Here is a 16742-nt window from a genome sequence, read left to right as displayed (position 1 = left end):
AATTTCATAGTATTTTTATTTTTAGATTTTATCTTGATTGCTATAGGTTTTGTTGCTATCCGGCTAAGAGCTTAGTCTGTTGGCTTTAGAGCAAGATGCTGCTTAACAAAACGTTGCGTGTTCGGAAACGTTTCCATGAAATCTCGTCACGTAGGCTTCAGCTAAAGCCACCGCTTGAAGGTAGTTTGTTGCAGTTATCACTAGTGAGTCACATGCTGTACATTTCTTAAAACAGCGTCTTGCGTCCAAAACTGCAGAAGTGTCATCGTGGTGTTAGGTTATGGATGGACGCTTGAGAAAAGAGGAAACTTGTCAAGTGTGAGTCGGACTCGCAACAGTGAAGTTTTTATACAAATAAATACAGAAAAGCAAATTACAAACTTTATTGGTTGACCGTATCGTACCGGTCCTTAAACTGTTAAGTCACCTGTTTAACAGTAGTATATTATTTTTGGAAATTTCATCTGTCTAGCTTTTACGGTCCTAAGACATAGCCAGGATACGTATGGACGAACAGACAGTGAAACCTCAAAAATTGGGTTTAGTTTTAACACTTTAAAAACATAGTATGTTCCAATTTCATGGTCACTATCATTCTTAGTATTACCAAATTGTATTTAAATAATATTCTTACAACCATTTCTTATCGTTTCCAAACAAACAACCAAAATCAAAATCAAACGTCATTTATTCAAATTAGGCTCCTAAGTAGCACTTTTTTAAGGTCAGATTACATTGGACAGCACCCAGTTTCGCCCACCCTTCACCGCTTCCTAAGTGCTTTTGCTGTGAGAGAAGAAACGACGCAACAAACTCCCCAGCAGCACGCTGTCATTCCATTTACAAAATTATTACAGAAAATTTAACAAAATGAGTATTTAGGTGCCGTCCTATCAACACCTACTAATAATATTAGAACTCCTATTCTCTATCGAGACAATATCAAACAGTAGTATGATGTAACATGTCTACTCTAAATGCAATAGTAAGCCAAAACAAACCATTGATATCGTAGTTGTAAGATTTATAATAATATTGTCACTGTTCTTTATCTTAACTATTTAACATGGTTTTGGTATCATTACTACTGAAATCACATGTGTGAGACGAGCCTTTATGCCTATTTCGTCAGCCATTTCAGAATTGAACTTTCAGGGTTTCGTATACCTTTACAAAATCCTTACTATTTTTTAATTCATAGATTTTCTTACTGGTTCTTGAAACCTTGAACCTAGAGACGTTACTGTAGCGATTAAACAGTGCCTGAAAAACGGCCTATTTGAAATAAAAAGTCTTGATTTTGACAGCGGATTGCGATGGAGGTAACATGTTAAAAGGCGCCTTTTGCTTTGTCCCAGAGGATGGCTTTCAGCATTGTACCCATAGATAAGTAACCATTGTATTATCTGGAATGCATATCTTAGCGTTAGACATCTTTAAAGTAAAATAATTTTCAAATAACCCATATGCAAGGCAATTTAACTAATTTAACTAACTGTTTAGTAAAATAAAATTCAATGTCATATACTTCAATTTATATTTCTTTAATTGCAAAATATATACTTAGTAGGCATTTGACAAAAACATAGCTTTTCACACACATACTCACATTTATTCAAGTGTAGTTTTAATAAAATATCAGATATTAAAACAATTGAATTTAAAATATAAACTTAGTTATGAGACATCTCAAAGCTTATAAATAATAATCGTAAAAATCTAATATTTCTATCATAAACATCGATTCACACAAGTGTTCCCCAAGGCTCTATACTTGGTCCAGTAAATATCAATCGTTTGATATACGACATGAAATAGTTACAAATACTTCTATAATACCGTATGTGTTAGGGGCTCAGATCAATAAAAATAAGACAATATTATATCAAAAAACACAATGATCGCATTTTACACCTAACAATTCGAAGTTTGGTACCGCATTTTTTTTTTTACAAAATCAACATTCCTAAGGAATTTAATCCTTATGTCGGGTTTACAGAAATTCAACTCACCATACTTAAAAACAAGTGTTTGCAGTTCACACTTAATAAGAAGTTTGCCCATGGCGGAAATCAAACTCACAAAGCGCAATATACACTGAAATAACCATGCAGTCAATACATTAATTACCTCCTATTATAAAGTTCAGAGTTTTCCCATAAACTATCCCATCTACACTATCAATTTTGATACCATTAAATAAATCCTGTTTTGTTTTAAAACATAACCTTGCCATAACCAAAAAATATTTTACATTCCCACATTTTTTGAACTTTCATCATTTAATTCTAGTTTCTATGTGCCTCCTGGCTTATTATTCAAAGCGAACTAATTATAATTTAAGCTAAAACGTGAATATATAACATTAAAATCTCGTCTGCTTTAGGGATAGTAGACAAAGGACCAACAATAATTACATTTATATTGATTTTCCCAACCGCAGCGTAGGGTTATGAATTTTAATTTTCACTTGAATATGCATGCCGCATCTTGTTTTACATTATATCTACTATGTAAAATTTACATTCTGTTCAAGAGGTCATTTGTATATTTTAATAGAAGTTTTCATTTAAATAATAGTTTCTCTGTCTTTGAGAAAAATCTTAACTAACCCTTGAATTTTGGAATTGTAAAACTGAATAACGATTTAGTATTGAGCAGTTGATCTTACAAATCAATTTAATCGCAATCATTCAATTACTAATATTCCATTGTTTAAAATTCTAATTCTTCCTTCAAAGTCAAAACAAAGATAGGATAGTTAGGTCAAAGCAGATCTTCATGTTTTCAGCACCGCTATCATAAAATACATTTCAATCGAAATTAACGAATGTGTCAACTACGAATTACATCTCAATCCTGAGAATCAATACCATTTCTGCATAAGAACTTTTCACTTAATTAAAGTCACTTGAATCATTCTACACCTCGTTTTTCCTCTTCGTCTTCTTCACAAATAACAATTGGATGGCATCTACTGACAGACCTTTAGTTTCAGGTAAATTGAAAAAGCAGTACGTTGCTCCTACAAAACCGACGACGGAGAAAATGTAGAACATTACAGGGATTCCAACAACTTCTATCGCTGGTGTGAATAGTAGGACAGTGATGAAGTTCAAGGCCCAACCAGAGGTCATGGTAATACTACCGCAGAGGCCTCGCACCTGAAATATAAAGTTAGGAATCAAGGTACTGTATGAAGTTTAGCATGAAGAAGTAAGTGTTAAGAGTAGAAATGTTTGGGAATAAAATAATAATGCAATAAAGCAGGATTTCAAGGAACATAGTAAAAATTTTAAATTAAATTTAAGACTATTTGATGGTATGTCTGAAGATGTTTTTATAAACGTTTCATGAGCAACATAAGTTTTGTTTGAATAGGAGAAGGAAGTTAAGTCTAATGTGTCTAGTATGTGAATATAAACACAGTAGGATAAAAACACTATTTAAAAAAAAAAATTAGAGAAAGAGAAGAGAGGAATAATTACTCACCTCAGGCAAAAACAGTTCAGCACTCAAAACGTAAGGAATAACAGCAACTCCTACGTTGAAAATGAAACTGTATACATAGATGATGAATGCTGAAACCCACTCAGGAGCCAGGTCGAACTGCAGCTGTACTCCCAATAGGAGCGTGCATACACTGGCGATGGCTGCTGTCAGGATCATCAGTGGCTAGAACAAATGTTTAGATTCGATAATGAATTGCTTATTATTAACAAGATCCATGGTATTTTTGGTCCAATGTGTAATAATGGATATATTGTATTGGTGTGCTCAAAAAATCACAACTCCGCCTGGACAAATTATTTTCTCTTTAATCGTAAAAATACTTGTTTTGCATGTAGTACTTCTGTGTAAATCTACTAAACTGGTACGTTCTATTGAAAAGAAACGGTGTGAGATGATGACCTATTAATTTTATCAGATAGATATCAAATAAGACAAAAAATCAAGATATGGATCATCTGAAATTCCAAAACAGTTCTTTTGGAAGAAATACGATAAAATTTGATATCTCAAAACCAATGTTTTGAGATAGGCATCGTGTATTGTCGCAAGTGTCGACATCGTGTTTTCTACGCACCAATAATACCAACATATGATAACCAATAAAAATCTGTTTGTTACTAAGCGCGTTCACTTATCTTCTGCTTCCTCAAAATCTACACACAAAACAGTTTCAACGATCAATCTCAATTACGAAAAAAGTTTGTGTGCTTGTGTAGGTTTGTAACTTCTTCACACTGAAACGAATAGACCTATTATAACAAAAAAAATATGTGGAGTTAGCTGATAGATAAATTTCATACTAGCCGAGTTACATTCCTAAAATCGCTGAAGTCTATAGTAAACGCTCGAATGTTAGGAGATGATAGGACATAGTCACGTGACTCATCGAAGACTCAGTGTTCGTGGATCACACAGAAATGCTTATCCTACGCGGGGATTCAACATATCGAACACTAGCTGTTGCCCACAAAGTCGTCCGCGTGGTTAGAAGAAGTAAAAGTTAGTAATTTTTGAACGGAAGCCCTGGTAGATGAATATTATCCTATCCTAGCCTATTTTTGCCACATTTTTCACTGTATCTTCGCTCCTATTAGTTGCAGCGTGATGTTATATAGCTTAAAACCTTTCTCGATGAATTTCCTATTAACCACAAAAGTAATCTTTCAATTTGAACCAGTAGTTCCTGAGATAAACGCGTTCAAACCCGAAAACTACCAGTCAACCTTGGGGTCAAATAGAGAAGCAGCTGGAATTATTTATTTATGTTACCAGATGTGGTAACGATACCTGGCTAGATGAGCTGAAATCATTATTACCCTTACCTTTCTCCCAAACTTGTCAATGATGAACGAGCAAATAACACTTGCTAAAAGCAGTATGATGGCTAGGAATACTGAACACTGGTTTGAGTCATACGATGGTACAGCTTCTTGGAACAAGGTCTCCGCGTAGACCTGGAAGGCGATGTTGCCCATCAGGATCATGGTTGCCATGCAGGCGAAACTGGTTGTCAGAGCCCGGATCGATGTTGGAGATTGTTCTGTAAGAAAACAGGTTTTTGAATGAAGGATTTTATTTTCTTGAAGGCCGGAGAAAGGATTAGATATTTGAATTTAGCCAGGTCAGTTCAAGATTAAGGATTCCCATTGGGTCTAAAATTAATGATCGAGAATGAATAAATTACCACTTTCGAAGATGATTCATACTTTATTCAGACACACCGGTTAATCACGCGTATTTATCGGGATTGCCGGACTACTTTCGGACGAAACCGGAGTCCATAATCATAGCCTGACTTGACGGTGGGGTCGCAAGTTGACTAGTGACCCGTATTGCGACAAATACGCCGAAGTAACCCATTGCATCATATAAATATCCGATACTTACTTAAAAATTGCCATTCTGAAAGCTTCTTCTCCTCTGGAGGGTTCTCAATCAATTCCTTAGTTACTGTAGGTTCTGAAAATATGGAAAAAAGGCCATTATTACTAAATAACTTTAATTCGTCAATTAAGTCGGAGAAGTAGGCTAGAGAGACAAATCGGTTGTAAAACTAAATGTGAGGGTATTTATGACCGTAACAAACTGCCTTAAAATTGGTTAAACTGCCCAGCTGCCATGGTTCGTAAGGTGGGCTCTAGACAGACGGACCGCTTTTCAACTGCAATCCAACTTCAAATTGCAGTTCAAGTGCAGTTTAAATGCAGTTGACACAACTGCAATAGAGCGTCTCAATAATACTCAATTTTGTTAATTGTGCATTATCGCTTCCATAATTTCTGTTTGCAGGTGGGCCTATAGATTCCAATATTTCGAATCCAGGTCTTCTTATATCATGTTTTCTTTTAGGTTTTTAGAACAATTAAGTAAGTCGTTAGTCTCAGAAAATAACACACACGTCCTTGCCTTCGTTGGAATCGAACTCCTCGGACATACAAATCAACAAGGCCACCACGACCAACTATAACCCATTACATACTTTTTTTTAATGATCAATTCCTCCATTTGCCTGCAGACCGCATGTCTTTGCTCCTAAGAAAACGCCCACATCACTAAATCAATAGATTACATTATCTTCAGTGAAGTAATATCTATTAATACCATTATTTGTTCCCATTGTTTCGTTAATGATGCAATGAATTTAATTAACGTCACGGAAAGTAGTATTTGTAATGTTTATGACACAAGGTTAATATTTGTGGATGAGTTTGATTCAATTGTTTTGATGTAACTATAGGTTCTTGCTCTGAATTCATTTGTTTAGATGGCTATTCTAAGTTTTTTACTTAAAAGGTATAAAGGAACTACAGCTAAGCTGTCTGTCTTGCTGTCCCCAAACAGTGGAGACTTTCAGAGATAACAAATTTCAGTTGGTGCTACAAAAAATAATGGTTATAACTGCTTTTGTCCGGCGAGATCAGTGTGACCTTGTGTTTTAATGTATGGATTTGCAAGTGCAGGTTCGGTTCCAGTATCAATGTTACTATTCCAAGTTATATTTAAGGTCTTAAATATTCTGAACACACATTTTTCAAATAGTAAAGTAAGAAATTCAAAAATCCTAAAATCCAAAAAATCCCAATTTAATTAGGTCTCTGCCCAGAAGATGGACAGTTATTGGCTGGTATTATTGCAATTATTTCATTCTTATCCATCAGCGCAACTTTTAATAGTACCTTTTGCCAATGATAAATGAGGCACGATTACGAAACAGCAAACAGTAGGCAGGTCTGATTATTACGAATACTAAGTTTCCACGTGTTATCTACTATTTGCACAGTATAACGATCTTTAACGTCATCGCTAAGGCATGTTCTAGCTATATTCGGTGTTCTGTAAATGTCGTGGGAATTCAGAGGTTCTTGACATCTTAAATTATCATCATTTTACGACTTGCCGTTAAAAAGACAAAGAAAAAGATATCTCAATAATTTTATTGTTTTAACAACACAAGCAAATAACCGACTGTCAATAAAAACTACTGAACGAAGCAAATACAACCGACTTTCAATAAAAAAACTACTGAACCAAACCTACAGATAGGACCAAATGACAGGTATCAGGTTGGGTGTTCAGGTTAAATTAAAAAGGTTTAAAAATAAAACTGTTATCCAGCCCAAAGTTCTGGGTAAAGAAACTCAAAAAACCTACACAGATGAATTTTGAAATATCCTCCTCTTTTTTAAATCAGTAAAATGTTTTAGTCGTAGAACAGAAAAGGACGGATAAAGTTCAAACCTATGAGTATGGCATTTTTAGCACGATATGAAATTGGATTTGCCAGATGGCTTGAACAATTTGACATCGAAATAGAAAAGAAAACTCCAAATCTTGGGGAATATATTTTGTTTCGACAAGAAATGTGACTTTTACTTGTCAGGGGATTTATCAGCATTAAAGCTATGACCAATGTTACTTGTCTGCAAGTAAGGGAAATTTTTGGCTATCACTAAAAACAACAAACAAGCAATTTAATGCGCGAAAATCACGTGCGAAACAAAATGTGTATGTTTAATTAAACGATAAAAATAATTCCACGAAGTTAAATATAGGAATAATATAGTTGTGACTTTAGTAAATATGTTTTGATTACATCACAATGAAACAGGGGTTTTATTGTTTTTGTACAACTGAAGTTGGAAATTAAACTCAATGTTAAAAGACCCTATTATAATTACAGTAAATTCTCTCTATCTAATTCTAGTCTTCTGAACAATTTTACACCATAATTTGAGAATACATAGAAAAATAAATTCAATATTTTTGAATTGTTTTCTTTCTAAGTGCAATTTCTTTTTCATTTAAATACCTGAATACTCGAAGCTGCCAGAGGATGGTAGGACTAAACACTGCAAGTGCTAATTGCAATAAATAAAGTAGCACGGGATGTATTTGACGAATAAACTTGCAGAAAGCCTTCTAATATAGAACAAGCTGGCAAGAAAAAAAAAATTTTACGATCGACAAAATCGGCTTTATAAATAATTTTCATTATGGTGAAATCTATATCTATACTAATATATAAAGCTGAAGAGTTGGTTTGTTTGAACGCGCTAATCTCGGGAACTACGGGTTCAAATTGAAAAAATATTTTTGTGTTGTATAGGCCATTCACCGAGGAAGGTTTTAGGCTATATACCATCACGCTGCGACTAATAGGAGCGAAGATACAATGGAAAATGTGAAAAAAACAGGAAAAATTATTCAGCTTCGGGGGCTTCCTTTAAAAAAATCCTAACTTATATCTTCCAACCACGCGGACGAAGTCACGGGCAACAGCTAGGAATTAATAATTGCAGTGATAGTGATAGATTTGACTATTGGACTATCAAGTCAATTTTCCCAGGTTCGAATTTCTGTACGCACTTATCTCCTTGAACGTACGTAAGTAATACAAAGTGGTTGTCACTAGCTAATATGTCGAAGTAAAACATCATGAGAAAACCAGTACAACTGAGATTTCTTTCCAGGGTGTGTTTGGCGACGTCAGAAATGCTAGAACATCTTAAGCTCTGACACCAAGTTGTACAATGAACCAAACGCTAAGGAGAAAAGCAAATAAAACAATCTCACACACTCTAAGGAGAAGGACGAATAAAATAATACAATACCGTCTGATCCTTCCAGCATCTTTTCTAATCTCGGATCCAGCAGGAGTTTGATCTTGGCTATCTCAACTTGCACCTCTTTTGCAGTGACGCTTACTCGTCGGTAAAAGGCAATAGATTCAGCGGCTTCCTGAAAGAAAAACAACAAAGTCTTATAGAGGATCTCTAGAATAATATAAATAAATACTCTTTGGTACTAATACTAGCTGACCCGCCAAACGAATTGAATAAAAAGAACCGTTGTGGAGTATTACGGGAACTAATATTGCCCAGAAGATGTAAAAAAAGATTATTTATACTTAGATAGAGCTTGTGGCGTTGGTGGAAGGTGATATCTAGATATACTGAACCGATTTCAGAAATTATTTCACTAACAGAATGCTACGTAACTTGCGAGTATAAAAATACCGCTAACAAATGTGCTCACAATGATTTAACTTTGGTTTGAAAGGCTCGACTAATACAGTTTCATAGTAATTTTTTAGTATAACTTATTCAGTTGGCTCCAAAACTAGTCGGACAATTCTAATAAATTCAAATAAGCACACCATTTTTCACACAAGCCGTTTCACCTCAAACTAAAGCAAAGTTGTATTATGAGTACTAGTCACAAAACAAATCATCGTGCTGATGTCAAACACATTTGTCCTGGGAATCGAACCCATACAAGCAGTCAATTACAACGCATAGGTACTTAAAAGAAAAACAAATCTCGCATGCTCACCTTCTCTCTACCCCTCTGCATCAAAAACACAGGCGACTCCTTCAAGAATGCCAACAGCACCACATAGAGAACAGACATCGTCAGATCTATATATATAATCTGATAATAAGACAGAACCCCTCCCAGGATGTACGAGATCAGTACTCCGAGGAAGTAGCTTGAGACCACAGTCGACATCATGGCTCCTCTGATGGAATCCTGGACGATCTCGGATATGTATATGGATGAGATCGTCTGTCCTGCCGTCCCGAACCCGGCTAGAGCTACGGCTGTCAGGACCATAGGTATTGAAGTAGTCACGGAGATGATTGACCACGTCAACTGGAATAGAAATAAATATGGAGTTATGTTTGTTGTGTACATCATTTTTGAGATGCAACTCTATAAGGAAACAAAGTCAAATGAGGATTCCGTACAACTGGTATAAAGAAAGGAATGACGGTTGGATGAGATACCAATTTGAGGTTATCAGTTCTAACCGTACCTAATAACACAAATATTTTTTAGTATTTGTTGTAGTAGCAGCAAGAAAAATACTACGATTATAGCAAGTCCTTGACCAGGCTCTATCTCATGATAGAATAGCTAGAGTTGAAATTTTCATATTCTTCATTTTCATTCTCATCATCACTAAGGAATAACAACAAACAATTATGATTAAGTTATGGTTCATTTTAGATACATTAAGGGCCGATTTTTCTATCTCCTTGTACCTTTTATCGGTCAAATATGTTTGACGTTTTGACAGCTATTGTATAGAAAATATCTCAAACAGCCATATTTATTCCTCAGAGAGAGGTTAACAGGTGATTAAAAAATCGGCCCTAAATAGTATTAAAGTGTCAAAGACAAAACAGCTCACCACAAAAGGCAGTCCAAATAACATCGCACTGTATTTCCTCCCCAAATTATTGACGAAATATCCACAGAAGGGGGTCAGTATCATAGCCCCCACATTCGTCAAGCTCCCCAATAGGGACACTTGTAGTGACGTCATGGGCTCTTGGAGGACGGTCCCGTTGGATATGAAGTTCGCGACATTGTAGGAAGGCCAGGAGAAGACCAGGCCTGTGAGTGTGGTGAGGGCAGAAACTGAAACAATAGAACAGATTGTTTGGATATTCTGATTTTAATAAAGTTTGTTTTAAATATGGGAAATACTGTAAAACTCGTTTTTCAAAACGAGTTTTAAGCGCCTGATAACTCTAAAATTGCAAGCCCTCTGTTATGTATAGCTTATATCTGAAGACAATAACATATTTATACATTAACGTGTTTTATGGGTAAGGGGATATAAATTTTTCTGGCCCTCTTGACGACTCAAGCTCAAAAAATGTATTTTACGAATCATCAGGCTAACAAATAGACAAGAATTTTGGTAAAGCGCCTAACTATCTTGTAATAGCAGGTCGTTTGCTATGTGTAGCCATAACCATTTATTAAGGCGTATTATAAAAACGCTATCGTTTTATCGGAATGTTAACAAAAAATAGTATTACTTGGTTGTAATCATGAAATGTTAGCTGTCGGTACTTTCTATGATACATACGATTTCCATTATTAAACCATATTAGTGAAAAGCCAAGTCTTTTGGAACAGCGCCTGACAATTTTATATTAGCAAGTCGTCTATTGTGTTATTGCTATACTCTTTCTAAACGGCGCTATCGAAACGTTTGTAAATAGTAAAATAACACGTTCACACACACTAAGGCTACTACTACATGTGTGAATATGTTACTTATATTGTAACTCTGTACCACTCAAACTCATAAACAGGTTATTTTACTATGCAAGTAAATAGATAAGTCTATAACACATCACAGATAAGATTTTTGTATAGGTTTATATCTATTGAATCAATATTATTATCAGACAAAAATGAATGAAAGTTACATCGATTTGTATAGTTATTAAGGAGACAATTACGTTTGTATTGAATAGTATTGGTGTTCACCTTCACATGTCAATAACCAAAACCAAACTAATAACGAAAATAATATGAAATAAATAATAAAAATAAAAGCACAAAATGCATCTAACTAACTTACGTAACGTGCTAACTTAAAGTTATAGAAGATACAAATCAATCAAAGATTTTGAAAGTCTTCAAAACCAATTTATTTAGAGAACTCCAAGAAATCGCGGAATTACAGAAATTTGAAACATGGGAATCGTAAATAGTAAGGATTTCACATCTAGCAGAAAAGTGGATGAAGCAGGATAACTTATTGCCTATTCATATCAGAATTATCAGAAAATTACATATTAAAACAGTTGCTGGAATTTAGACCTGCAACTATGTGCATAATAATTCAATCTTTGAAACCCTAGTTCACATAAATACCTTTGTTTAGTCCTAGCTACCGCATTAGGTAAGGTAACCTGTAATGGTAGATTAGTGTGATAATTAAATAAATAAATAATGAACACTTAAATATAATCAAAAATAATTGTGCAAAATTTGCTTTTTCCTCAAACTTTTGAAAGTATTTCTTGTGTTTTTTATTTTAAAACTAGCTGTTGCCCGCGACTTCGTCCCCGTGGGTAGAAGATATAAGGTATGATTTATACCGGCCCTGTTTCCTGTTTTTTCACATTTTCCATTGTATCTTCGCTCCTATTAGTCGCAGCGTGATGGTTTATAGCCTAAAGCCTTCCTCGATGAATGGTCTATTCAACATAAAAATATTTTTTCAATTCGGACCAGTAGTTTCTGAGATTAGCGCGTTCAAACAAACAATCAAACAAACAATATTACAAAGTATGTTGTACAAGAGTGCTGCTTATTTCTAAAGAATCTCTACGATAAGTGATTGATATTGGCAGTAAACAGTGTGCGAGTTAATAAAGTTAATAATAGCAAAACAAGCTCTACTAATTATAATATTTCAGCTGCACGCTCAAAATATTAACTTTCGTGAAGCAGATTCGTATAATTTCAAAACGGTTTATTCACGCGTATACATCGGAATGGCCCAACAAGTTTCAGATGAAACTGGAGTCCTTTATCATGAGTGGTCGGGGTCACTCAGTTATACCCGCGCCTGCTGCCGCCTCAGCTCCGCTTGTGTCTGAAATCCGTCTATTACCTTGCACAATTCTAACACTATTGATTTAAAACCTTCTTGGGCAGTGTGACAACCGCTTAACTAAAATAATTAAGGTTGTGTAGAAGAGATGTGGATGGATATAGGGGAAGAGGACGACCAAAGAAACGAAGGATGGATTGTGTGAAAGACGATATGGCTGTAAAGAGTGTTTCTTGTGAGATGACGGCCGATAGGAAGGTATGGAAGAACATGTTGCGCCGACCCCAAATAAAATAATTGGGATAAGGGCAGGGGAATGATGATGATGATGAGAAGAGATGTTTCGACTACTGCAATCCCTACTAATATTATAAATGTAAGTTTGTTTACCGATCGTCACGAAACTTCGCACACATGTTCTTAGAGTCACATAGGGTTGGTTTTTTGTTTTAATAAGTTTATGCTTTAAAGCGATGTGCCACACGGACTGAGCCTTTGCGACCGCTAGTATATAATATTACTTTAAGACGTAACTATAAGCCTAACTATCAAGATCTAATAAAAGCTAAACAAATGTTAAACAACCTTATCCACATTATCTCAAATCTGTTCTGTAACGATTTGTTGAACATATCTGATATGATAATGATCAAATATACCCTAGTTATGATAATTATACTTTGAACAAAATAATAATACTATTATTATAAAAGCGATTGTTTGTTTGTTTGTATGTTTGTTAGTCTTTTATCCTGATGTTGTCACATTACTAAACTTAATATTTGTATCTTTAAAACTATATTAAACTTTACACTTCGATCTTACAGACGTACATATTACAGTCACCTCCACCCGCCACGTTAATAGGAAAGTCTATTCACTAAAATATTGAAGCTTAGATACTACACGATACTCCTTGGTTAAACAACCAGTCTAACCAAGGCGTAGCGATTTGCCCAGGTAACTGGGTTGAGGAGCTCAGATAGGCAGTCGCTCCTTGTAAAACACTGGTACTTAGCTGAATCCGGTTGGACTGGTAGCCGACCCCAACATAATTGGGAAAAGGCTAGGCCGATGATGATGATTGAGGCTTAGATACTAACCTACCGACTACCGACCTCCGTGGTCGAGTGGTTCGATCCCCGGTCGGGTCAATGTAAAAATTCACATTTCTACATTGTCTCGGGTCTGGATGTTTGTGGTACTTTCGTTGTATCTGAATTCCATAACACAAGTGCTTTAGCAACTTAATTTGGGTTCAGAACAATGTATGTGATGTTGCCGCATTTTATTTTGTTTAAAAAGTGAAAAAAAAATGCATTCATGGTCTCACTAATGTTTGTCCCACACGAGGATTGGAACTGCAGCACTCATTACTACTTTTTCATTTACAATTAGGTACTCACTACCTATTAGTGTTATAAAGAATATTGTTATTAAGAATATTTTTAACTGTTATAAACAATATTCTAACCTTAGGCTACATTTAGAGATAGATTATTTTATTTTTAAACAGACTGTCCTTTTTTTGGATCACTCCAAAAAAATCTCTAACTCAAAACGAGTTATTAACGATCCCAAAAATAAGCAACAACATATCAGTGATTAGCCCAAGAACAACTTATTAAGTAATATGTAAAAAACAACTCAAAAAAGCTTTATATTTTTTTAAATTAAGCCTTTGTTGTGACAAATCAAACGAGCTTAAACTCCTTGGTGTTATGACGTTTCATATCAGGGCCCCAATTCTGCTATTTACACCGGTCGATGAATAAATGAAATTTGGCTTAAAATATCAATTTTCGTATTTTCTTAAGCATTTTTTATTACAAAATCATTGTAAATTCAGCACGGGACGGTACACTAATGGTCAACACAATTAACTTCCAATTACTGTATTGGCAAAATGCTACAGAGAATAGGAATAATTTCATATTTAATCCCATTGCCATTCATTCATTGGCCACTGTAAAATAGCAGAATCGGGGTAATGATCTTCTATGGCTATATTCGAGTTCCAGCATCAGATCATCTCAATGTTATTATGATATTAAACTGTCACTCAAAATAAATCAAAAATTACAGCTCTATCTTACAATATTTGATTACAGACAAATTGACAAGAAAAAATCGCTTGAATATAGAAAACAAAACATTTAAAAAGTAACTTTTAAATATTTTTTTTGCTTTCGAATCAATCTCGGAAATACAATTCAAATTAACCTTAACTCAATAGTGTTTTATAGCAGAGCTCTTATGGCCGCCTTCCAGCTCCAGCATCAGATCAGCTCTATGTCTAATATTATAACTAGAATCATTAATGTAAACATTTCGAAAGTGCTTGAAGCAGGCCTACTTTCAATATAAACATTTTAATTTTGATTGCATTGTCACACAATTAACATACGTGTGAAAAATAACAGCTCAATGGGAAACCGGAATATAGTTCGAAAGTAACTCACAACACTCAAAATACCAAAAAAAAATAGTTCAATCAAAACCACGACAGGAAGCGGTTTACAAAATTCGTATTTCAGACGAAGCTACGGGTAAAACTAGTCTAAACAACAGCTTATAATACAGAACCAATACTAACTTGCCAATGCCGCCGAACCTTGCACCAAAAAGGCTTTAACACTCACTTTCTCACTATCCATGATCACGAACAACTAATCAACTAGCACCAACGTTAGTTATTATATGAAAAAGTATTTTCTTAAGCAAATAAATTTAATGCTACGTTAATACAGGGCAGGCGAGATAGTAATATTATATTAAATGTTATTAGTCTTATCTCTGACTTATCTAATATTAGATCAGATGTCAATTTGCATTTTTAACGCTGTTATGGCTGGCAGAGGAAAGTAGTTCCCAAAATGGAGTTGCTTTTTTAATACTAGCTGCTACCCGTGACTTCTTTCACGTTGTTATGGAGATATAATACATAATAGATTTATGCATAATTATTTACGTAAGCAATATTAAGAACTTTTAATCGAAATGTAGCAATTTATTGAAATTACTTTGAAAATCATGTCTTTCGAACTAACTTGACATCCTTTAAGGGGTGATTATCTAAAGGACTTCATACTGAATTTACGTAGTTTTAAAAAGGAGGTTTTTCTTTCAATTGATTTGAGATCTGTTTCAACTTTGGAACCCGAAACTAGCATGAATCAGAAATGGAACGAATTGAAACCACTCTTTATCGCTAGTTAACAACGGTGATAACATTGGATCATTACTCGATCCTGGTTTGTTTTGATAATGCCATATTATATTGGGATTCAAGACCCAAATTAAAAAATAACAGTACAGATCCAATTTTGATAAAAAAACCTGAAGGTTCCCTTTGTATAAGAGTTACATTGATTAAAGAATCGCTCAGTTTATTTATTTAGTAATGCTTTACTCAATCAATCAATGAATTAATTCAACTTATCGAGGTCCACTGCTGGGAATAGACCTCCCCCAACCACCGACCGACCTTGATTTACTTAGGCATAATAATTTGGATGTAGCCCGACCAGTTCGAAACCGCCGTGTAAGTTTATGAATAAGGACTCCGGTTGGATCTGAAACTAGTCGGGCTATCCTGATAAATATTCATGAATACAAAGTTATAAAGTGACCTTTGAGCAAATTGTCAGCGTTAACGTTTGGAGAATTACTTTTTTAGAAGCCCTTTTTTGATTAGGCGTACTACTTCTCATGGACACCTACCTCCTCGGGGGAGAAGCCGAGTAGTATCGGACTCTTACTGACTAAAACTGAACCGCCGTGCTACGACTTTTGGACGATTCGTGCTAACATTCTGTTTATTGTTTGGCAATGAATGTATACCAACAACAACATTCGGACATATTTATTTCATAGTTTCTGGTTACGCTCAGATGTAGAAATAACAGGGATCAAATTAAGAAAAAGCTTTTGAACTATCTTTATCCTCCCTCAAATGGTATCCGGACCACAATGTAATAAGACCGTGCTACTAACTTGGTACTTATTTTCTTTACGGTGCCACTTGTGTACAATAAGTATTATTTAATAATTATTATTAGTTTTGCGACTTCGACCCCGTGGGTAGAAGATATAAGTTATGATTTATACCTGCCCTGTTTTTTTTCACATTTTCCATTGTATATTCGCTCTAATTAGTCGCAGCGTGATGGTTTATAGCCTAAAGCCTTCCTCGATGAATGGTCTATTCAACACTAAAAGAATTTTTCAATTTGGACTCTTCAGCTTTATATATTAGTATAGATAAGTTAAAGTTTTAAATATTGTCTTAAGAACAAAACATTCATCCCACATCAAATCAAAAATTACGAAGCCAACTTGATGAAATTTTGATTGGAGCTCATTT

The 16742-nt window shown here is 34.8% G+C and overlaps 1 protein-coding gene across 1 annotated transcript; it reads right to left on the bottom strand.

Annotated features, from left to right (window-relative positions):
* Window positions 1–1523: 1523 nt before the first annotated feature.
* On the bottom strand, window positions 1524–15357 carry LOC113494100 (facilitated trehalose transporter Tret1-like). The gene is made up of 8 exons (XM_026872248.1): window positions 14973–15357; window positions 10208–10437; window positions 9346–9666; window positions 8625–8751; window positions 5401–5472; window positions 4836–5053; window positions 3493–3675; window positions 1524–3164 (listed from the first exon to the last, which is right to left on the bottom strand). The coding sequence occupies exons 1-8, from the start codon at window positions 15031–15033 to the stop codon at window positions 2922–2924; spliced, it is 1455 nt and encodes a 484-aa protein (XP_026728049.1). The 5' UTR covers window positions 15034–15357; the 3' UTR covers window positions 1524–2921.
* Between the last annotated feature and the right edge of the window lie 1385 nt (window positions 15358–16742).

The sequence above is a fragment of the Trichoplusia ni genome, chromosome 5 (genome assembly GCF_003590095.1).
Source record: "Trichoplusia ni isolate ovarian cell line Hi5 chromosome 5, tn1, whole genome shotgun sequence".
Lineage (NCBI taxonomy): Eukaryota > Metazoa > Arthropoda > Insecta > Lepidoptera > Noctuidae > Trichoplusia > Trichoplusia ni.
This window is presented reverse-complemented; position numbering and strand designations above follow the sequence as displayed.